The 24,698-nt window shown below is 42.0% G+C and overlaps 1 protein-coding gene across 5 annotated transcripts in view; it reads right to left on the reverse strand.

Annotated features, from left to right (window-relative positions):
- Positions 1 to 24,698, reverse strand: part of LOC5564188 (GTP-binding protein RAD) — a 147,955-nt gene that overhangs the window by 58,448 nt on the left and 64,809 nt on the right. For 3 of the 5 annotated variants that reach the window (XM_021844276.1, XM_021844277.1, XM_021844275.1), the window contains one exon: positions 987 to 1,019. The exons of the other annotated variants lie outside the window; for them this stretch is intronic. In XM_021844276.1, coding sequence (XP_021699968.1) covers positions 987 to 1,019 — 33 coding nt within the window. The remainder of the gene's footprint in view (positions 1 to 986; positions 1,020 to 24,698) is intronic. 5 annotated transcript variants of the gene reach the window in all.

Raw genomic sequence — 24,698 nt, forward strand, 5'->3', positions numbered from 1 at the left:
TACCCATTTGTCGAGTCGGCTGTTGAACTGTCAAATGTTTAATGGGGTAAGCGATCAGGGGTCATGAACAAATTACGTCACGCTCCAAGGGGGGGAGGGGGTCGAGCCAAGCGTGACAAGTCTTACAAAATTTTCGAAGTACTCATACAAAAAGTGTGACAAAGGGGGGGGGGGAGGAGGTCGAAAAAGTTGAAATTTAACGTGACATAATTTGTGTACAATCCCTCCGTTTCGTAAAATGGACTATAGTTCATCAAAACGCATATCAACTAACTAAATTACAATGAACGAATGTTTACTGTAGTAAACTATGGAATTACTGCACAATTGGAAGATATTACGACATCAAGTATATTCAAGGGGGGGTAATAAGCCATTTTATGAGACGTTTCAAATTATTTTAAGTTTAAGTTTAAGTTTGTTTAAATACCAGCTTTGAAAGATTCTGGCGGGCTGATTTATTTACGTTTCTTCTATCGCTACATTTGGAAGGAGCGCCCTCTCCCTAAAATGCTACGTCATTTATAAACGGTCCCTAAAATGGCTTACGGTCTTAACCTATCTGAATAACAGATGCAAAAAATAAATAAGGGGTAATAGGCCAGGAGAAGTGGATGAACTTGTCATTCATTTTCCTGTGAATTTTCATACAAAATCTACTTTTTCTCTGCTATAAATTCACTCGAGGTGGACCACTTCCCCTGGCCTATGAGCCTCTGTACGTGCCTTTTGACTTTTACTGTGCGCCGTGTGTTGGTGCTGTCTCGCTCTCTCTCACGGGCAACTTGAAAACAGGGCGCACAGTAAAAGTCAAACTTTTTATGGCATGCATAGGCTCATGCAGTATGTCTAGGTAGAGTGGCGAAAAGTATGGAGGCAAAACAAAGTTTAGTGTTGACGACTCGTTTGTTTTATTTTTCACTCTTTGCTACTTTATCTTTGCCTCTAAAGTGTGGGAAAAATATGACGGTTATGGGATATCATACCTAATCTTATTCTAACATTTTGAATCCTTCCACCTGAAAATAGAGGAGGTGATAATATTTTATATTTAATCAAAGTTATTTTGTTTGTGTAATCGTATAATTGCTGTATGTATTTGCTAGAAAAAAATCGATGACTTTTGTAATACATATTCAATCAAAAATAAAGTCACTTGGCTTTTGAAAATAAAGTTTAATACACTGATAAAAATCTACACGTTTGATCTCCCGGTCAACCATATCTTTGAATTTATACCGCTTTATACCGCTCATATAACAAATCAATAGCGATCGTCATCGATTCGTAAAAAAATAAATGTGCGTAAATAATATTCGATAAATGTTATCAAAATATCGATACCAAAAAAGCGGACTTCTTCTGTTTTACCGACCTTCAGAAAATTAATCATTAATCAAAAACATTTGTGGGGTTCCATGCGAACCGGACCGTTGATTTTTATCAAGGTGTGTGCATTTCTCGATAACTTTTTCAAATCGACTTAAGTAGCTTCTATACGGTTTTGAGAAAATTAATTCAGAAGAATCAAAACCTGTCTTCTAAAACTGCTTTAAAATGAATCACCTTTTTAACATTTTTTCGCCGTGTACATTGCTTAAATTTTGCACACAATGAGCTCGCGTTCAAAAACTAGGGAGTTCTTATTATTTCCCACATTTTTTTTTATAACAAAATGATAAGCCGTTTTATTCAGTTACTTGCGACGTTTTTCTACCAGTGTAAAATCGACTCAAGTAGTGTTTTGTTTTGATTTGTGGTTAAGTCACTTTGTCTCTCCATACAGCGGAGCGACGAAAGTAGTGGTTAGGTTACGAGAGTCGAAAATCTTACTTCGTCGTTTTGTAAATCAGGAAATTAAACGTTCTAAGAGTGAAAAATAGAGCTTGTTCAAAGCGAAACGTGTAGAATTTCGCCTGTGAAACACGTAGAATCGATAAAGTAAGTTTGTATACTATTTTGACTTGAGTCTGTTTGAATAAGTTTTCGAGATTTTACTGTGTAGAGAATTAAACCCGCGTTGATGTTTTGGGGAGGTGTACCAGTTTTGGCCACCCTAAGGAAAAATATTGTTTATACATAAATCAAAAGACCTGTGGTTACTGTCAATACATTAAACGAAAGCTTTCAATTTATACTCAGCAGGAAACATATTAAAACCAATCAGAAACATTGTTTTTGTATTAAAAATGGGGGTGGCAAATACTGACCCGGAAAAAAAATACAATACAAAAACAATATAACGTATTGAAACAGTACCATTCAATATATTGGAAATACAATACAGTATATTGTAAAATGACAATACAATTACAGTACAATATATTGTTTTGAACAGTACACTGTATGGTATATGAGATTTTTACAATATAATGTATGGGTGGTTAAGTATCGTAACAATACAAATATAGATATTTTCTCATACAAACATTTTGAAAATACAATACGATATGTTGTTCATGTATTGTCCTTATAAGCAATTCGTGTATTGTTGTACAATACAAAAACAATTCAACGAACTGTATCATGGTTGCATTCGTCGTTCCAGCTAATGTCAAGTGACTTCTTTAAAAACTACTTATTTTTACTTTTTGAATATTTTTCACCCAACATTTCTTGCTTTCTGAACTTGTTTTGTTCATTTCTTTCAGCAAAGCTACATAGAAAAAAGCAACAGTTGTTTTACGCGAAAATAGGAATTTGACCAAAATTGTAAGGTATAAAACCAATTAAAAACAATACAATGTTCTGTTACAATATATTATATTGTTTTTGAATTGTATATCCAAACAAGAATAATATTGCTTCGACATTCAATTACAATACGCTGTATTGTATCCAATACGTTATATTGTACATTAATGGTTTATTCCATTCACTGAATGATACGTTTTTATCCGGGGAACCACTTGCACCAGTATTCGCCACGTTTTTAATTTCGGTTCCTGAATTCGCCACCTACGTTGATTTCTTATGGAGGGTTGCGAATCAGGAACACCACGGCGAAAAAAAAGTGCAAAGGAGCAAAAATTTTAAGGAAATTGATTTTTTCCATTATTTTCTGAGCAAATTTTGCGGTTTCCAATAATGTTTCCGTATCATCTTAAAGCAATTAAGCGAACACTAAACAATTGGCAGCCATATATGTCGTAAAACAGTATATAATCCGTGGTGGCGAATAACTGATACATGGCGAATACCGGCACACCTTCCCTATTATGATTTTTTGTCAATAAATACCTTTTTGATTGGGAATTGAGCTCTAATTGTTAGATGAATAGCAAGCCGAAGGACACTTATTAACTATGCTACACTATGGACCAATGCACGAGTTCATCAATTTGACGTTTGAGCGGTGCCAAATTCACTGGTTACCATGACCACATATATAACACGGCACCGCTCAAACGTCACATAGTGAACTCGTGCTTTGGTCCATGGACCGATGCACGAGTTCATTAATTTGACGTTTGAGCGGTGCCGAATACACTGGTTTCCATGGTCACATAAATAACACGGCACCGCTAAAACGTCAGATAATGAACTCGTGCATAAGTCCATATCACATACCTAAGGGTGGCAAGAGGCATTCATAAACTATGGCTACTGCGATCAATATGTTGTCTCAATGCAGGGGAAGAGTTGGCCTTAAGATTTTTTTGAGCATACGGTACCGTGGGGCAAGTGGGTAATGGAATTCGTATAGTTGAGATTCTTCAAATTCTAGAGACTTTAAATTTAAATAAATGAGGTCCTGTATATTTTTTAGCTTGACTCCCACCAAATATAAGCTGTATGCTGAAATTGATTTTTATATGAAATTAAAGGAAAAAATACAGAAAAAGTTTTTGAAAAATGTCTCCTTACTTTTCACTTGCCCCACAAGTGGGGCAAGTGAAAAGTTTATGGTTTTGAACAATAAATTCAAAACTAACAGTTATATTCACGATTTCTATTAACTTTAACTTATGTTAAGGCGTCCCTATGAACAACGACATAAGTAACATGCAAACAAAGAAAAATATATTCTTGTCACTTGAATTTTCTTCTGTTCAGTTATGTTTGTTGAAATGATTCGACAACATTATAACTACAACATTTCCAATGTTAGTTCTTACATCATGGGATATCAATTGCATCTCTGCTCTGTAGAATTTCCACCGCTCGTTATTTGTTTTTAAGAAATTCGGGTATGACGTCGGATAATTCTTCGGGAGAAATCAAACGAAATCATTCAATTAGGTATTTAGAATTTTCTTATGTGGACAGACTTATACCCTATTTTTATGTTTTGAACTAGCTTTACATAAACATTCCACGAGTTTTCCGTGAGTTCTCTTACATTGGAAGTTTTCAATCAACGTCCTTCCTTTTAATCGGCTGTCCAAAGTAGACATATTAATATCGTAATATGTGGCCACCACTTTTAGATAAGTTCCATGATTTCTAATAGCTTTTAACGCTTTGAGTATAGCGTTTCTTGAATTATCAGAACGTTCTGTTGTTCTATGATAATTGCGAACATTGTATACTTATAGCTACCTAAAGAGAAAACACAAAATCAATTTCTAATGAGAAACTTTTCACTTGCCCACGTGATTAGAAAATTGATGGTGTTTCAATTTAGTTATTTTTAGGTATATGTCGAATTATTCCTTAACCTTTTTTTGTTGCAGTTTAAAACTGTCAGAGGAGACAACTTAAAAGTGGTACAGAAAATTATTTTCTGCAACTTTTTTCCGCTGAAAATATTAAAATAGGATTGCACGTCGCCAACTTGTTACGGAGTGGTAGTTTACAGGTTAACAATGTTTCGCTCTATTATGCAATTATGGCTGAACAATCTCAGCAATTTCTTACCTATTGTAATGTTCTCAATGGCATCAAAGGTTTACGCATGAGTTTTAAATGTTAATTCACATATTCAGTAAAATATACCAATTATTTTCACTTACCCATTTACCCACTTGCCCCGTGGTACCTTACATATTTGCGATAATACCTACCAATTTAAGAGCATCCTTCTGGTTATGTACGGTGATAATCCGAAATACTTAAATATTAGCAATGTTTAGGATCTGAAGGAAAAAATCCGAAAAAAACCGTGCAGAATTATATTCGGTCTCAAATATTCGGATCTTTGGAAAATCAAAACATCGAAACCTGTCATGCGATGTATTACAGTGGGGGTTCGCTGGTTGGAACACGACTGCCTTCCATCTAGCGAATCCGACCCGTTAGTTGGAACGACTGACAGCTGGTGAATGTTGAAGTAGGCGCATGTGCAAGTGCGATACCGAGAGGACCTTTGTCGACGAGTACGCCGATTCGTGTGTCAAGCCGTGCAACTAAAGGAGTACCACCGTTTCGTTTCCGAGAAACTAGCAGCCTAGCAAGTCAGCGTACGATGGAGCCGAGGACGTTAGCAGAAGCTTTAGCGAGCGCAGAGCGGGAACAATGGAAGACCGCGATGGATGAGGAGTATGCAGCACAGCAAGAAAACTCCACCTGGGATATCGTCCGTCTCCCCGCTAACCGCAAATCAATAGGCTGCCGGTGGGTTTTCCAGAAGAAGTTTGACGAACACGGAAAGGTAGCAAGATACAAGGCTCGATTAGTTGCCCAGGGATGCAGCCAAAAATATGGAACCGACTATGACGAGGTCTAATGCGCCGATTGCCAAACACACCACGTTGCGGGCACTTTTGACAATTGCAGCGCGCCAGAAGATGCAGGTGAAGCATGTCGACATCAAGACGGCTTATTTGAATGGCAAGCTTTCGGAGACCATTTACATGCGTCAACCGCCCGGATACGAATCCGGAAATCCCGACGACGTATGCCATTTGAGGAGGAGCTTGTATGACTTGAAGCAAGCTGGAAGGGTCTGGAACCGGACTATCACCGACGTTTTGAAGGAGTTGGGATATGAAGCCACGGAAGCCGACAATTGCCTTTTCACGAAGACAGATGGATCATCGTTCATCCTACTCTACGTAGATGACATGCTGATCGTCACCAAGGAGGACAGGGAGTATGAGCGAGTACGAAAGCACCTGGAAAGAAATTTCAAAAATAGTTGTCTGGGTAATGTGAAGAATTACCTTGGCATTCACATCGAGCGGCAAGAGGATGGAAGTTTTCTTCTCAGTCAAGAAAGCTACATCGAAAGAATGCTTTTCAAATTCGAAATGGAGCAAGCGAAACCATCACCAATTCCGATGGATCCAGGATACGTCACCGCAGAGCAAAAAGGAGGAGAAGAAAATGACCACCGCCGAAAAGTACCAGAGCCTGGTGGGAGGTTTACTCTACGTTGCCGTTTGCACGCGGCCTGATCTGTTAGTTAAGTTAGTTTAAGTTAGATTCGTTACTGTATTATAGTTAGAATTGATATTTGAAAAAAAAAACATTGTAAGCAAAAGGTGAAAATCACCAACATAAGTAATTTTTCGCTCCGTGTAAATTCGCCCGTATCGGCCTATTCGAATCACCCCTCGCACATTGCCAACAATCGATCGAAACCGACAACCGCCACAACTGTCATTCCTTGCTTGCGATCCTATCTCACCTGGCACACATACATGAGCAAGTGTTCGACGCTCGGAGATGAAAATCTTGCCAGAGTATATGAGTCAGCATTTGGCTCATTCCGCACTTGTCCGCCATCGTGAAAAAACGGTAGTTTGAATTGTCGGAATTCCGAAAATCGCCCAATCATCAGCAGAACGCCCACAATCGGAACGCTCACAATCGGAACGCTAATTGTACCAGCAAGGGGATTTCCATCCGGTGGATGCCATTGAGTCAGGCTAACCAACCTCAATCGGTGAGTACAGCCAAGCCCAGGTTAACGTAACCGGAAATTAACCTCACACTCATCATTAGGCAAGCGGCGTTTGAGAAGTCAAAACGGAATCGCTGACGACGTTCCTCGGTGTCAAAAAACATAATCGGCCGTTGTTCGCTGCGAATATTGGTGAGTAAGGATCCACAGTGCCGCGAAGAGCAAGATCGTAATGCTTTGATCTTTACCAGGTAGACTGTGACCCAAGCGAACCTCTGAAACGAAGCGATCGAAGACAATAAGGACGAGAGCATCAAGATCGTCCATCTCGCTCAAATCCACCCTCGTGGAGAAACAAAAACCCCTTTCACGGGTAAGATGTCTGCAAACGGGTCCGCAAAGCAAAATGCTAATGCTCCGCACGACAGGGTTTTTGTTCTTATTTGGAATTTCAGCTACCACTCAGCAAACCGTTGGACGAACAGGAGTTCCCAAGCGACAAGGGGCCGATCGCCGCAGCCGAGACCGAGTTTCGAAGGCAGATTCCGAACTGCGCCGATACGATCCTTCTAGCCTGATCGCGACATGGTCGCACCAGCAAGCAAGCAACCGGTGGGCTGGATAGTGGAGATGTCGAGATTCGATGTGGCCAAGATGTGGTAGTTCCGGTACCGTGAGTACCCCTAAGTTAGAACTTAAGATCAAAAATTACCACCTAAGAAACTAAGATCGATAGGCCTTTCAGAGAATAGGAAAGCTAGGTCGAGGAAAAAATGTTGAGCAATACAGTTTGTTAAAATGAATCTTGCGTTTTGTGATTTCGTTGGTGTCTTAGCCTTTCAGTGTCTGCTTTGTAGTTCGCTTCGGTAGTACTGCTCTACTCCTTCCGGGAAACTTGCAACACTGGCGCCCAACGTGGGGCTCGAACCCACGACCCTGAGATTAAGAGTCTCATGCTCTACCGACTGAGATTTTTTTTGGGAAACTTGCAACACTGGCGCCCAACGTGGGGCTCGAACCCACGACCCTGAGATTAAGAGTCTCATGCTCTACCGACTGAGATTTTTTTTGGTTTGTGATTCAGAGATTTTTTGGTTTTGTGCTTTTGATTATCCGGCCTTGATAATCAATAAAATTTTTAACCCTACGCATAAATTAAGATATGGATTACACACATTTGACGGACGAAGAGGTCACGTATGAATTGGCCCTACGTCATGTAGTTAATTTAGGACCTACCACCCATAGAGGCAAGGTCTTACGTCTCAAAGCAATAATGCAGGAGGAATCCTTACGAGACAACCAGCCCACTAGCTCATGCCATGTAATGAGTTCACAGTCAAACATTGAGCACTGTGAAACTCAAATACAACAGTTGCACATCAGCACTGAAGCGGCTATTCGCACTCACGATAGTGCAACCTTGAATAAAATCCGGACACGTCTTAATCATTATCGCGACCGTTTGCAATTGATCCGCCCTCCGGTCGAACTGCAGGAAACACACGCCATGTTGTCCATGCATGTTAACGTGCTGTTAAGCAAAGTGAATGGTACTAGTGTAGTGAATGGTGTACAAATGGGTGAAGGTGCGGTGAGAAACACAACATCAACTGGAGCTGTGAGGAGGAACAACAATGACTCTGAAGGAGCTGTTGGAGGAACAGAGGAAGCCACAATCCCAGTTGGAAGCACCTCCATCCAAGACAATTCACCACCCCCAGCACCGCAACCACCTCTGATGTCATCGTTTTCGTGTGGACAAGGAAGAGGACTACTGTTTTCCAGTTCTTTCCAAGCAGACCACGAAGACAGACGACAAGCGGATTCAAGACGGCAAAGCAGCTCACCAACCCTCCCTACCTGGCCAGGGAGTATGCAGGATGGAATCAACAGGCAAGAGAAACCCCATCACAAGAAGCGCTGGAAGTGAGAATCAGGCAGATGCAGGAGAGAGAAGAGCGGATGCGAGAAGAATGCTACAGGATGCGAGAAGAACTGGAACGGCTGATCCGGCGAGAACGACCAGCACCGGAGCGAGCAGACGAGAGAAGGATGCAGAAAGCAGTGCATAACTGGCCATTCAAGTTCCGAGGCGAGAAGGACACAACCTCACTCAACGTTTTCCTGGATCGAGTGGAGACGTTTGCAAGGTCGGAAGGCATGAGTGATGCCACACTTCTGAGCTCCATCAAGCACCTGCTGCAAGAGGATGCCATTGATTGGTACGCACGAGCAACTTCTTAGCAACTACTGCCTACCTGGGACGACTTCAAGAAAGAGATTCGAAGAGAGTTCTTGCCTAGTGGCTACTCGCAAATTCTGCGATTGGAGGCCAGCTTCAGATTTCAAGGAAGAGAGGAATCGTTTGCGAAATACTATCGCGACATTTCTGCGCTCTTTCGCTTTGTGGATCCACCGATTCCGGCCGATGAGAAGTTCTTCCTGGTGAAGAAGAACATGAACGAAAATTATGCGGCCATCGTAACAGCAGCCAGACCCCGCTCATTGGAAGAAATGGTTGAAGTGTGTACCGGATACGACGAGACGAGGATGCTTCTGAACAGACAGCGTAGGATTCCGATTCCACACAGTGCGTTGCTGGAACCGAACTTCGCTACGCCTGTGGCGACCAACAGACCGGCTCCAATACAGCAGCAACAACATCCTCAACGCTTCAGCAGAGTCCATGCGGTGGAAATTCAAGATAGCGCTCCTAGTTTCGAGACACCAGAAGATCAGGACGAAGACCATTGGCAGCACACCATCGACGAGTTGGCAGAGCAAGTCAACGCGTTGAAGATGAACTTTGAGCGGAGAACTACGCGACAAAATTTCACGCCAGGAAACGAAAGGCAGCATCGGTTTCCGGATAGGTTCAATCGTACCGAGGGAGGCAGCCCACCTGTAATGCGACAGCAGTTGAGAGACACGCACATACCCGTGCAGCAGCAACGGTCGCAAGCTACTCCGTACCAGAGCAGCAGCAAGAGCAACCACAAAGGATGCAGAATTGGCAAACGCGACAATGGAGGCCAAGTTCGCTGGAAGAGTCGCAAAACTACAACCAGCGAAGCAACTCTTTTCAGCAAGAGCCAACAAGACTGGTAGAACGCCAATCGGAAGAACAGGAAGCAGAAACCCAGCAACGAATGGCATTGGTATGCTGGAACTGTGACGAAGAAGGTCATAGGTTTCTGGATTGTCCGAAGCCGCAAGCGATCCTTTTCTGCTACCGATGTGGACGAAAAGGCTACTCGTTGCGCAGCTGTTTCACGTGCCGTTCAGGTGTGGTAAATTACCCAGCGGAGAACCAGCAATAGAGGGGAGCAGCTCTCCGCAAAGTATCGGAAACCCCTCCGATATTCCAGAATTTCGAAACCTGAACTCGTTAATCATCAATCCCGGAAGCGACAATCGACCGCACGCCGTCATATCTGTGTTGGGGAAGGAGTTAACCGCCTTGCTAGACAGTGGAGCGAACTGCTCTCTGTTAGGAGGAAATAAGGTCAATCTGGCAGAGGAGTGCGGACTACAGAGAGGAACCGTCTCTGGCGGAATAAAGACGGCGGACGGCACGAAACACAAAATCAACAATTTCGTGTACCTTCCCATAGTCTACAATAATCGAAACGAAGTCCTTCCAGTACTGCTAGTACCTTCGATTCCAGACTGCATCATCCTAGGAATGAACTTCTGGGACAAGTTTGGAGTAAAGGCTGTGTGCTGCACTATGGAAGCAAAGCAGGACGAAGAAGTCGTCGAGGATCATGAGATGAAGCAACTGACGTCCGAACAGCAGAAGCAATTAGAATAAGCGATCCGGAAGTTCCCAAAAGCGGTATAGGGCAAGCTAGGCCGTACAAAGCTGTATGAGCATCGCATTGATGTGGGTAACGCCCCACCTCGCAAGCAACGGCATTACCCAATGTCACCGTATGTTCTGCAGGAGGTGAACAAGGAGATCGACCGGATGATCGCCCTCGACGTCATCGAGGAGGCACAGTTCTCTCCATGGAACAACCCATTGGTTGCTGTCAAGAAGAAAACCGGTCAGTATCGCGTCTGCTTGGATGCTCGTCACCTCAACTCCATCATGGTGAACGAGGGATATCCTATCCCGCAGATAGCAGCGATCACAAACAATCTTCGAAGCAGCAAATACATCTTCATCGATCGATCTCAAGGACGCTTTCTGGCAGTTGCCACTTCATCAGACCTCAAGACCATTGACAGCGTTCACAGTTCCATCCAGAGGCCACTTCCAGTTCAAAGTTGTGCCTTTTGGACTGTGTACAGCGAGCCAAGCCCTAGCGAGACTCATGACTCATTTGTTCGCCGATTTGGAGCCGTTGGTATTCCATTACCTGGACGACATCATCATCTGCTCGGAAACCTTCGAGGAGCATATCGCTCTGCTGGAAGAAGTGGCCCGCCGACTGCGACAGGCGAATCTCACGATATCGTCGGAGAAATCCAAGTTCTGCAGAAAGAGCATGAAGTATCTCGGCTACGTGGTCGACGAACAAGGCTGGCGAGTAGATGAAGAGAAGATCCAAGCAATAGTACAGTTTCCGACTCCAACAACACGAAAAGAAGTTCAGCGATTCCTGGGCGTTTGCAACTGGTACCGCCGATTCATCGCCGGATTTTCACAGCTAGCGGCACCGTTGACAAACCTGACGTCTGGTAAGATCAAGTTCCGTTGGAATCCCATTGCTGAAGAAGCTTTCCTCAAGCTAAAAGCCGCTCTGGTGTCGGCACCTGTGCTAGCGATGCCGGACTACAGCAGACCGTTCGCAATAGCGTGCGACGCCAGCGACACAGCGATTGGAGCAGTACTAACGCAGGACAATGAAGGCGATGAACATCCGATCAGCTACTTTTCGCAGAAGCTGTCAGCGTCCGAGAGGAAGTATTCGGTCACGGAGCGAGAGTGTCTCGCGGTGATCCGAGCGATCGAGAAGTTCAGAGGGTATGTAGAAGGAATAAGGTTCATCGTCTATTGCGACCATGCGGCGCTCAGCTATCTAAAATCTATGAAGAATCCGACAGCGTTGATGAGCCGATGGCTGTTGCGGCTGAACGCGTTCGACTTCGAGATCCGGTACAGGAAAGGATCGATTAACGTCGTACCGGACGCACTCTCACGAATGGTAGCCGAAGCAGTGTTCGTGGTAGACCAGGTGCAGGATCCGTGGTACAGAAAGCTGGTTGAGAAAGTGAAGAGCAACGGCGACCAGTTTCCGGACTTCCGCATTGCGAACGACACCCTATACAAAAACTGTCGCTGCAAGGACGAAGTCGGAGCAGTATACCACAAGTGGAAGCAAGTCGTTCCGAGAGAAGAGAGGTTGCAGCTGATCCGTCGATACCACGATGAACCTGCAGCAGCGCACCTTGGCTTCTACAAGACGTGGCACAAAATTCAAGCCCACTACTACTGGCCACAAATGCAGCAGGAGATTGGCGATTACGTGAGGAGCTGTGTGACCTGCAAGGCATGTAAAGCGCCAGGAAGGAAGATGATGCCGCAGATGGGAAACCCCAAGCCAGCGAAGACTCCGTGGGAAATGATATCGGTGGACTTTGTCGGTCCGCTCACACGTTCCAAGCGAGGAAACACAGTGCTGTTGGTGATAGTAGACTGGGTCAGCAAGTATGTGATCGTCAAGCCCATGCGCACAGCGGATTCCCAGAAGATGGTGGAGTTTCTGGAAGAAGAAGTTTGTCTGAAGTTCTCTCGTCCAAGGCTGATACTGTCCGATAACGGGAAGCAGTTCGAATCGATGGTGTTCAAATCATGGCTAGCAAAGCACAGGATTGGCCACATGAAAACAGCGTTCTACTGTCCGCAGGTCAACAACGCCGAGCGCGTAAACCGCGTCGTAGTAACTTGTATCCGAGCATTACTAGATGGCGACCATCGTGAGTGGGACGAAAAGTTGCCGGCAATCACAGCAGCGATAAACGGAGCGAAGCACGAAGCAACGGGAGTAAGTCCTCACGAAGCAAACTTCGGACGAAACCTGCTGTTGCACACGGATCTCTATACGCAACAAGAACTCAACACACCAGACGATCCGAAGGTAGCACAAGATCTCAGGCTGTCGGCAATTCGTCGAATCCAGAAGCTCATAATCGAGCGAATCAAGAACAGCCACCAGCGGGCGAAGCAGCGGTACAATCTTCGTACAAGATCGATAGCGTTCAAGGTTGGAGATCTGGTGTGGCGCCGTACATTCGTTCTCTCCTCAAAAGTGGATCAGATTACTAGTAAGCTAGAGCCGAAATTTGTTCCGGCCATCGTGAAGGACATCCTCGGGACGAACCTGTATCTGTTGGAAGATGTTCTGAGTGGTAAGAAAGGAAGATTCCACGCGAAGGACATCAAAGCAGACTAAGCGTAAAAAGTGTAAAGCTATGTACGCAGGCAGTGCCTGTCAACCAGGAAGCGAAAGCTGACAAAAACACCAAATGGGAGCAGTGACAACGAGCAGAGGCGAACACAGTATCCACAATTCCGCTTCGCCTCAGCTATACCGATTGGGAGATTTCTGTAAGGATTTCCGTCCACCCGAACGAGGTTCCGAAACGTTCAAGCTATGTACACAGGCGGTGTCTGTTAACCAGAATCAGTAGCAGTCGGAAACACCAATCATCGGGAGATTTGACCACGAATGCTGAGTGCGAGAACCCGCTACAACAACGCTCCACTTCAGCAACACCGAACAAGACTATGGCAAGGATTTCCGTTCATCCGAACGAGGTTCCACAACGATAAAGCTATGTCCACAGGCAAAGCCTGTCAACCATTTGTAGCATACTTCAAAACACGTACCAAGCGGGAAAATGGCAAAAATCAGGTGTGATGAGCAACAACTTCTTAAAGACTACCTCTCCACCTCGATAATTCGTAAGCTTCGTTGTAGACCATGATCAGAATTTGAACTCGATTTGCGGCGTCATTCAGAGAAGAGAACCAACAAGCGGTACTCAAACACTTCCATCGCGCCAGGAGGTGTACCGCGCGCCGTTCGCGAAGCGGGAGAAATCGCACCCTACGTCACTGGAAACGGGGAGTAGGGATCTCGGCAATGCACCAGATGTATTCTCTGATAGGAGGAGTGGAGACCCGGAGATCGACGACCAAAAATCGGTTCGACGCGGAGTTGAAGCTTACGGCCACTATCGGGCGCAGTGAGACAGCAGCTGGAGGGCATTGAGAGAAAGAGGACGTAACTAGAGCCTACGAAGGCACGGGAGATTGGAATCCTGAAAACCACCGTGAGTAGGGAGGCTCCAAATACCATCGTGAAGAAGCGGTCAAGCAAGCAGCCTACGGAAGGCACGGGAGATTGGAACCCTGAAAACCACCGTGAGTAGGGAGGCTCCAAATACCATCGTGAGAAGTGGTCAAGCAAGCAGCCTACGGAAGGCACGGGAGATTGGAACCCTGAAAACCACCGTGAGTAGGGAGGCTCCAAATACCATCGTGAAGAAGCGGTCAAGCAAGCAGCCTGCGGAAGGCATGGGAGACTGTGACCCCGAAGTTCACAATAGGGAGACTCCAGACACCAGAAATAGACAACGAGTGAAGCGCACCGTAGACCGCGATCAAACGCAAGCAACATCATCAAGCTATGTCCGCAGCGAGCTGCCAGCCAAGTAGAGGAAACCCCACAGCAATGCCGTTCGCCAAACGAGATAAATCGAGCCCACCATCAAGATTCGACCACCCACTACACAGAGCTTTGAGCGGCACTACTACAAAGACACAAAACACGATCTCATTAAACCAAGCACATCCAAGACTGGATGAGTGCACACAAACCCTCAAGTGTTTCCAGTCAATTCAAATGCGTGGCCAAGGGTTAAAGATCTGGGGGTCGTCATGAAATTTTCATCCCAAGGTAACGCGACCAGGGGCGCGGTAAAACTCCATTCTCGGGCTCATGACGATTTAGTCGCGGAAATGCTTCTTTTCTCAGTTTTATGCACAAACCAATACAAACCAACTTAGTCCTTGTAAAAAAGTCTGTAAATATAGCTTCTATGTTTAGTGTGCGATTAAGCCTATTTTAGTCAATATAATAGGCTAGAATCCGATTAGAATGTTTTGCCGTAGTTGCTCGGATTTGTGGAAGCTGGACAAGGACTTTGGTCAGAGACGATTTGAGAGGTCATAGATTCTGCCAGGAGCAGCTGGCGCGATATTGAGTCTAGGATTAAGATCATGTAGTTCAGGCGATAGTGGAGATTTGATCTGGCAAGCAATCAAGGCTTGCGTATATGAGTTTAGTTAGGCTGTATAAGGTTGAGGAACCTGTTGTAACTTGAGGTCTGCTCAAGGGTTTAGTTGACCGACTTGTCTCTGACCATCATCCCAGGAGGATGATTGAAGATTTGTGAATTTTTCATAAATCGTTAGTTAATCGATTTATGAAAAATTCTTCCGCTACGGTAGAGTTGTGTTACGTTTAAGTTAGATTCGTTACTGTATTATAGTTAGAATTGATATTTGAAAAAAAAAACATTGTAAGCAAAAGGTGAAAATCACCAACATAAGTAATTTTTCGCTCCGTGTAAATTCGCCCGTATCGGCCTATTCGAATCACCCCTCGCACATTGCCAACAATCGATCGAAACCGACAACCGCCACAACTGTCATTCCTTGCTTGCGATCCTATCTCATCTGGCACACATACATGAGCAAGTGTTCGACGCTCGGAGATGAAAATCTTGCCAGAGTATATGAGTCAGCATTTGGCTCATTCCGCACTTGTCAGCCATCGTGAAAAAACGGTAGTTTGCATTGTCGGAATTCCGAAAATCGCCCAATCATCAGCAGAACGCCCACAATCGGAACGCTCACAATCGGAACGCTAATTGTACCAGCAAGGGGATTTCCATCCGGTGGATGCCATTGAGTCAGGCTAACCAACCTCAATCGGTGAGTACAGCCAAGCCCAGGTTAACGTAACCGGAAATTAACCTCACACTCATCATTAGGCAAGCGGCGTTTGAGAAGTCAAAACGGAATCGCTGACGACGTTCCTCGGTGTCAAAAACATAATCGGCCGTTGTTCGCTGCGAATATTGGTGAGTAAGGATCCACAGTGCCGCGAAGAGCAAGATCGTAATGCTTTGATCTTTACCAGGTAGACTGTGACCCAAGCGAACCTCTGAAACGAAGCGATCGAAGACAATAAGGACGAGAGCATCAAGATCGTCCATCTCGCTCAAATCCACCCTCGTGGAGAAACAAAAACCCCTTTCACGGGTAAGATGTCTGCAAACGGGTCCGCAAAGCAAAATGCTAATGCTCCGCACGACAGGGTTTTTGTTCTTATTTGGAATTTCAGCTACCATTAGCAAACCGTTGGACGAACAGGAGTTCCCAAGCGACAAGGGGCCGATCGCCGCAGCCGAGACCGAGTTTCGAAGGCAGATTCCGAACTGCGCCGATAGGATCCTTCTAGCCTGATCGCGACATGGTCGCACCAGCAAGCAAGCAACCGGTGGGCTGGATAGTGGAGATGTCGAGATTCGATGTGGCCAAGATGTGGTAGTTCCGGTACCGTGAGTACCCCTAAGTTAGAACTTAAGATCAAAAATTACCACCTAAGAAACTAAGATCGATAGGCCTATCAGAGAATAGGAAAGCTAGGTCGAGGAAAAAATGTTGAGCAATACAGTTTGTTAAAATGAATCTTGCGTTTTGTGATTTCGTTGGTGTCTTAGCCTTTCAGTGTCTGCTTTGTAGTTCGCTTCGGTAGTACTGCTCTACTCCTTCCGGGAAACTTGCAACAAGCGCAGTGATGTCAGAGTTGCTATCTGTTAAATCATAGCATTTAATGTGGATTGATCACAAAAATCATTAAAATTTTATTGAATCAGTGATCTTGTGATGGAAAACTATTTGCAAAATGATAAGTTTTTAAAATATGCAGCAAATGTTCCGAAAACAAGCATATAACAATTGCTAGAAAAATCTGTCACCAATCACCTGGCAACACCGTCATCCCTTGCAAACATAAACCGTACCGATGAATAACAAAAATATGCGATAAATCCTATTAAAAACAGAGAAATTCCGTTGCCCTTCATTAAATTGTAATGTTTTCTTTTGATATTTACTATTGAATAGTTGATTTTGATTTCCAATACTAGTCAATCTACTAAATTTCCCATGTGTTTACAAAAAAAAATATGCTTAACACAAATGTTATATTTTTTGTTTGTTTGTTTTGAAAATATACATGGAAAGGCGACACTACTACTATTACATCAATGATGATTCTAATGATTCTTTGAGTTACACGCCGCTTCACCTTAAAATGAGTGCGTATAAGGCAACGTGTGGCCCGCCATTTTATTTCGCGCTGTAAACTGAAGAACTCGAAGTGTAAAAAATAACTGTGGAGAAAATCATTGAATTGTTCAATAAAACTCAAGTTTCATAATAATCGAAACCAAAATTGAAGCTTTATTGGTAAGTTTTGGCTATTCTTTAGTAGAATTTAGATTCTCATCAGCCTTTTTTCGTGATTGTAGGAACACGATTGAAACGCTGCGGGTTCATGCACGGCCACCTATAAACAACTCATGGAAGGGACAAGCCATTATAAGAAATTACAGCCAAGCCAAGTACGTAAAATGTTTTATGTATGATAAATACAAAAATATAAGGTATTCAAAGTTGTAACCGTTTTCTTTATTTCAAAATAAGAGCGAAGGCAGGGGATAATGGGAGAGGAGGGGGGTTGGTATGGTGAGGTGGAGTAGGTCTGGGCTCAATTAATGCACAATCGTGGACATCGTTGCTTTTTCATGCTTTTCCTTGAGAGCGTTCCACATTCCCTTGGCACTGGCTGCATCCTTCACGAACTTGAACTGGCTCTCATCCAAGAACAGTCCAATATTCGCCCGAGCCTTCCGTTCCTTATTCCGCCACTAATCCGTCACATCAATCGGTTCCGGCAATGTACCGCTAACCACTTCCCACAAGTCTTCTTTTTCCAACAACCACTCCATTCGTTGTTTCCATGAAGCCCAATTTTGTTGGTTCAGCTTCGGGAAGGAAACTTTTGCAGCGTCCGCCATTTTGTACCGATCGCGACCGCGTGGAAGAATTCACGGAAAATGTCCAACCGAATTTTCACCGTCTCAAGCGATTTTTCTGTGCTTGTTCACTTTTTCACTGTCACTTGCTGGGCCCATAACCTGTGATGGAATTACGGCCAACAGGGCGCGGAAACGATAAGCGAAAAGTCCGAAAAAAGGAAACACCAGAGTTTATGAATGGAGAGTTGCGCGAAGAGTGAAACCAAATCTACCTATCGAACTGTCAAACCGTCTACCTATCGAGCAGACCAGCAAAACAGATAGGGGCTATTTTCGAAGACGAAGAAGAACAACCATTCAAAGAAGTCTCTTCGCGCAACTCTCCATTCATAGACTCTGGGAAACACCAGCAGAAGTAAAAAACGCGACGGTTAACTACACGGGAATGAAACTCGTTTATTATCTGTTCTCTACAAAGGATGGAATACTTGTGAACACGGCATAAAAATTAACAAGGCAGGCTCTTTACTGATGTAAATATCAAGTTTGATTGTAAACATGTGACGTCACTCCTAACGTACCATATACTTTCCGGATCACTAGATCATTTTTTTCGCAAATTTGTTCGAGGTGGATAGGAATGACGTCGTCAAGCAGCTGTCAGTTTTCGGAATATATCACCTTCTTAATATAGTACACCGAGTACACCGTGCTTATGAATAGGTAGCGACGAAGTGCATCATCAATGTGATGGATTTTACTAAGGTGGCGCAGATGATTGAAGCGTGCCACTAGTTCTCACTTTCATTCTCCCGCTGTTCTTATGCAGCGCAAATAGTGACGTCACTATTTGCGCTGCATAAGAACAGCGGGAGAACAAAAGAGAGAACTAATGGCACGCATCAATCATCTGCGCCACCTTAGTAAAATCCATCACATTGGTGCATCATCAGTTCGCAGCTGTCTTGTTGGTATTGGTGTCAACATTGGTGGTGAGTACACGCTGAACGGAGAGTAGGCAAAAAGGTGGTCATTTTATACTCCCACAATTATAAGCCGGCAAATAATACAGAAAAATGGTTGTAATGATACAGAATATTTTTGATATTAAAAATGTTTTCTCTGCGTGTAGGCAAACGTCTGAAACATCAAATCTCGAAAACTTATTCAAACAGACTCAAGTCAAAAAAGTATACAAACTTACTTTATCGATTCTACGTGTTTCGCAGACGAAATTCTACACACTTAGCTCTGAACCAACTCGATTTTTCCCTTTTAGAACGTTTCATTTCCGCATTTACAAAACGACCCAAAATTAAGTATATCGATTATTCTCTCAACCCAAAATCTCTCGGTATTCTCTCTCTTCCCCACCAATGTTGTCAAAAATAGAGAGAGCTGCACCTACCTAATGGGGGTAGTTTGGCCCAATAAGCCAAATTTGGGTAAAATGCATTATTCTCAAGCTTGGGTTGAATGAACTCAATTTTGCGTTGAATCAAACCAAATTTAAGTAAATTTTTACTATAGCTTTAAAGGCAAAGTACCTAATGGAGGCCTTGGAAATTTAGCCAAATTTTGGTTATTGGTCTCAACTACGGTTTTACGTTGAAACAACTCAAATTTGAGTAGATCCGCTTTGCCGTGTAGATATCAGGAGTCACTGAATACGATGAGTGTACTTGCTGTCTAGTTTGTGGTGATGAGCGCCTTACTCGTTCAGTGCATATGTATTATACTCTGGATCCAACGCACAGTCGTGGTACGCAACCAGCACACGCTCGGTAGCACAGCAGTCAGTCTTGTATACACGCTTGACCAAAGAACACGCGGCTACCACAAGTGGCGACGAGGAAAAAAAAAGTAGTAGTGGAGTGATATGAAGTACTTTATGTTGTTATGTTAAAATGTGCTATTAGGAAGAATACGTTTAATCGAAAATGAAAATAATCAATCAGAAGAAAAGTGGAAAAAGAGTGCGAAAGAAAAGATTTTGCTCTGCTGCCGCGGTTATTCAGATCGTTTTATCAGTAGTGTCATAAGTAGGGAGGCATGCGGCTTCATATCGGCATTGTTCTCCTTTAGTGGAAGCACGGTTATCGGTGACCTTGAAATAAGGGAAACAAATAAAAAAAATCGAAGAAAAGAATGGAAGAAGAGAAAGCGCTTTTGTGATTTTGTGCCGATGGTGCGATGCACGCGTTTCGAGCACATCCAACGTGTGATGAGGAGATTTTCAGATCTGATGGCAGGTATGTGCGGTGCATCATGATGTGCGTCAGGAGCAGGCATTGATGTGATCTGCCGTTTAGTCAAGAGCTCCATTCCATTTGCATTTTTTGGACACTTCGTTTACTTGGCGTCCAAATTAATGTTTGTGAATTTTGCAAGGGCAAGTTAAATAGATAAGAACTCAATAGGTATTGATAAGGAGATAAGCTGTTAATAGTGCATGGAGAAGTAAGTGTGACAACAGGAGTTTGGTTTGAATGCAAACGATTTGCGGTTGATTGCGGTGAATCAACTGATATGAGTCATTATGAAATAATTAATTTATCAACGTGCTAATCAAAGCCAGTTATGCATATTCACTGTAACATTTTTTGGAAAATAATGACGCGCAATCCAGTATCTCTGGTATCAGTATCAGGGCCGCAGAAGCGCAGTGATGCTGTGGAATAAAAGTAAAGTTTTTCCATCAGTGTTGTACAAAATACAACAGAGCCATGATGATGTCATGTTACTAGCCTGTATTATCATGGAAGTGTATGTTAAAATTGTCTCTTAGGTTGCAAAGCACAATAATCTGTTTTCTTTAAGCTAAGAGAAGTTGCAACTTTGGTACATTGCTCTTTTAAGTGCTTTACATCGACGCATTCTAATACGTTGAAATAATAATAAAGGACACATATTTTACATTTACATGTAGGTTTGTTTCTCGTATGAAGAAAATGGTTTTGCCTCCTTTCAATCGAGGATATGTGCATTGTGAGGCACTTAATAGACCGGTTCATTGATGATAACAATTATTGTATTCTTCATTCAGACAACGAAATAATTCAATGATGAAATAGTATTAGCCTTTTATAACGCAAGTCTGATGTAAAAGTTACAATATGATGTTTGTTTTGTTGCACTACGGAAAATTATGCGTATTTTGACATGACAGTTTGTACACATCAAGGGATTAGTGATAAATGTTGGTTGAGAAACTATGACGATCAGAACGCTTAGATCGGCAAACTTGTGTAGTATGGGCTCTAGATAGTAATAGCTTCCTTCTATTCTGATTGAGATGTAACACTACCTATTAAAGCTAAAAATAGGAAACATATTTGGCGATCAATTCATATATTTGCTACAAGATGATCGGCTAGTGATGGCGCTTGTTCTACTTTACTTCTAATTTGTCGTTTGCACACACGGTTGGCTCGAAACAATATTTTTAGCATTGAGTACCATTGAGTTTTAGCTTGTTTTTATGTATTTCATTTGACGAGATCCAAAAAGAGTGTGAGTCTGTAGAAAAATATGTTAAAGTCTGATAGTCAACTTTACATTATTTGAAAAATCATATGATCAATGATTACATTTGAGGTTGATGTCAAATGAACTTCATTCAGTGCTGAGATTTAGTTCAACAATATTATCTTAAAACGTACAATTTTACGCATAACTAATGATGAAAAATATGATCTGAAGGAAAAAAAACACAGATATAAGAGGATTAATTGAATGAATTAGGGGGAAATACATATAATCGTTATAATATTAACGTTAACGTAGATAAGTGTAACAGTTCGATCGAATTGAATATGAAATAATGTATACATAAAATTCACTGGAATCTTGTGCTGAACTAACCGACAGAACATGAAACTCACTCTAGTTGGGCTGTGATTATTTACTGAGAGCGCGCAGGAAGCGTTGTGATTAAATTCACTGAGAGTGCGCAAATGCACTGTGATTAAATTCACTGAGAACGCATAGAATGCGTTGTGATTAAATTCACGGAAATAAAGGATGTGAATAAATTCACAGGATTCCAGTAGTCGTTGTTTTGATTATCTGCAGTTGGAGTGCACAAGAAGCGCTGTGATTAAATTCACTGAGAGTGCAGGAATGCACTGTGATTAAATTCACTGAGAACGCACAGAAAGCGTTGTGATTAAATTCACTGAAATAAATAAAAGTGATTGAATTCGCAGGATGTCCGGAGCTGTTGTGATTATCTGCACTATGAGCCTACATGAAGCGCTGTGATTTATTAGGTGAGAGTGTGCAAATGCACTGAGAACGCACAGAAAGCGTTGTGATTAGATTCACTGAAATAAAGAAAAGTGATTGAATTCGAAGGATGCCTGAAGCTGTTGTGATTATCTTCACTAGGAGTGCACAGTGATTTATTAGGTGAAAGTGTGAAAATGCACTGTGATTAAATTCACTAAGAACACACAGAGATTAAATTCACGTAGATAAAAAAAAATGATTGAATTCATAGGACATCAGAAGCTGAACATATTCACTTGGAGTGTACAGAAAGTACTGTGATAAAGTTCACTGAAAGTGCAAAAAAAAATCACTGCGATTGAATTCTCGGGAGTGAAGAAAATGCGTCTGTTCTGATCATCGTTTGAGAACCAGTGAAGAACTCTAAGCTAAACTGTGCACTATTGCTCTCGGAATATTAGAATATCAGGTCCTGCAAGACAGTTATGAAAAATATCAACGAGTGAAATCGTTTATTGAGTGTTATCTGTTTAGATGTGAAAGAAATAAAAAAAAATAGTGAAGCAAATACTGTGACTAAAGTGTGCACATGTACATAGAACTAATTGAGAGCGCAGGGATGAATTGCGATTAAATTTACTGAGACAGTAATCAAATCAGATAAGAAGCAGTTGTAATTAAATTCACCAAAAGCGCACAGAAAGCACAGAGACCATTTAGGCTGAGAGCGTGGAAATTCGAAAGTGCTAGGAAAATATGTAATTGAAGTAACAACAATAAATTCACTGAGAGAGTATATTGAATTGCAATAAAATTCATGTGATAAATCACTTTCGAATTCACTGCTTGATCATTGAACTGTAATGGTAAATGTGCATCTGAAAGCGTTCATCTTGTTTTGGTAGTTTGTAGAAGATAAAACCTAACTTATTATGAAAAATACGACGTGTATCTGTCCATGGTATGTTTGTTTCAGGTTGATTTCATCGATGATGCTGAACAAACACAAAAAAAAATGTTTATATTATAGTTCTCGTAAGAAAAGTGAATTTGAAAAACCATAATTGGTTACATTTAGTGAGAATGATAAAACATTGCAATTAAGTTCTTTGGGGATACATATATAGCGATGTGATGAAATGTACTTGAACATAAAGGAAGAACCACAACAATGAAAAGAATACTCAGGAAGTGATTCAATGAATGACTATTAACCTTATTGTAATAATTTACAGTAAATTTTATGTGTACGAACATATGATGATCAAGTAAGTCACAACTCATCAAACGTGCTGTGGACATGTACTGAAACAGTTATCAAGTCTTATGAATAATGAAAGAGTAGCTGTTTAACAACACTAGTGAGATTCAGATTGCAAATTGATGTTGTAAGAAACTTTGAGGAATGATCAGTAAAGGTAAAGATTTATTACACTATTATTGGTAAAAGCTATATCTCGAATATGATAACATATATTTAATAATACATCTATGTAGGTCTGAATGCATTGAGGTCTTTTTCGATTCTCGACGACTAGCGTAAAAAAAATCATTGACACCCGTTATATTCTATCACTCAAGTGAGTCAGAAAAAAAAAAATGATTGCACGCTATGTTCTACTGCCAGTAAAACATTCTTTTCTGTTCGGATAAGACAGTGCGACTATTCTGTTGACCTATTGTGGGATTACCCGTATCCTTCTCGATCCATTGATAGATAATAAAGTATCGATTTATGTTCAGAATAATAAATATATAAATTACTAAAAGGTTAAGATCACAAATCGCTATAAATAAGTTTTAAAATATGGCAAAACAACGCAATAATAAGAACATTCATGAGTATCAAACATATAAGTAAATTCAATATGTATTACAAGCCCGAATGCAAGCAGATTATTTCGTACATTGTTTTTCTTTATGCATCAACAGACACATAGTAGAAGATTGAAACTAAATAAGCTAAGATATATGATTTCGTTCTGTTAGAACTATAACTATCATCAAAATGAGTAAAAAAGGCTTTATATTTAAACGCGTGTGTTAACTAGAAGCAACAAGCCTCTGAAATGCCATTCTTCGAATTAATTTACAAAGAAAACATGAAAAAATGACAAATTCACGTTTGTTGATTAAAAGAATATGTAATGGTGAGCAGCGTTATGAACAGCAGGAAGCAAATTGTTCATGGAAGGCAAAAATCGTTCATCTGGTGGCGATCGCCTCCTAGTAGTATGCTCATTTCTTCGAGAGGACATTTTTAATTCTCTAGGCATAATGCATGCTACTCTGAACATGCGCCGCCATTCAGCAACAAGGACCCGCTGTCGTTAGACAAAATCTATAAAGAAACTTTCACACTAGTTGGTTGAAAAGACCAAGCTTATGGAAGAAGTATGTTTGACGGAAGAAATGGGAGAGGTGGCTAGTGCACGTTCTTTATGTACTACTAGAGAGCATTAAAGTTAACAAACAAATAGTATCGTGAATTAAATATTATTAAATTCAAATATTAAATAAAATAAATACTAACTCGCATCCGCTTAAAGAATGTATGTCTATGAAGGTGCACAATAAATTGTACTAAGCGAAGGTAGTTTTCTTATGTCCTAAA

Source organism: Aedes aegypti, chromosome 2 (genome assembly GCF_002204515.2).
Source record: "Aedes aegypti strain LVP_AGWG chromosome 2, AaegL5.0 Primary Assembly, whole genome shotgun sequence".
NCBI lineage: Eukaryota > Metazoa > Arthropoda > Insecta > Diptera > Culicidae > Aedes > Aedes aegypti.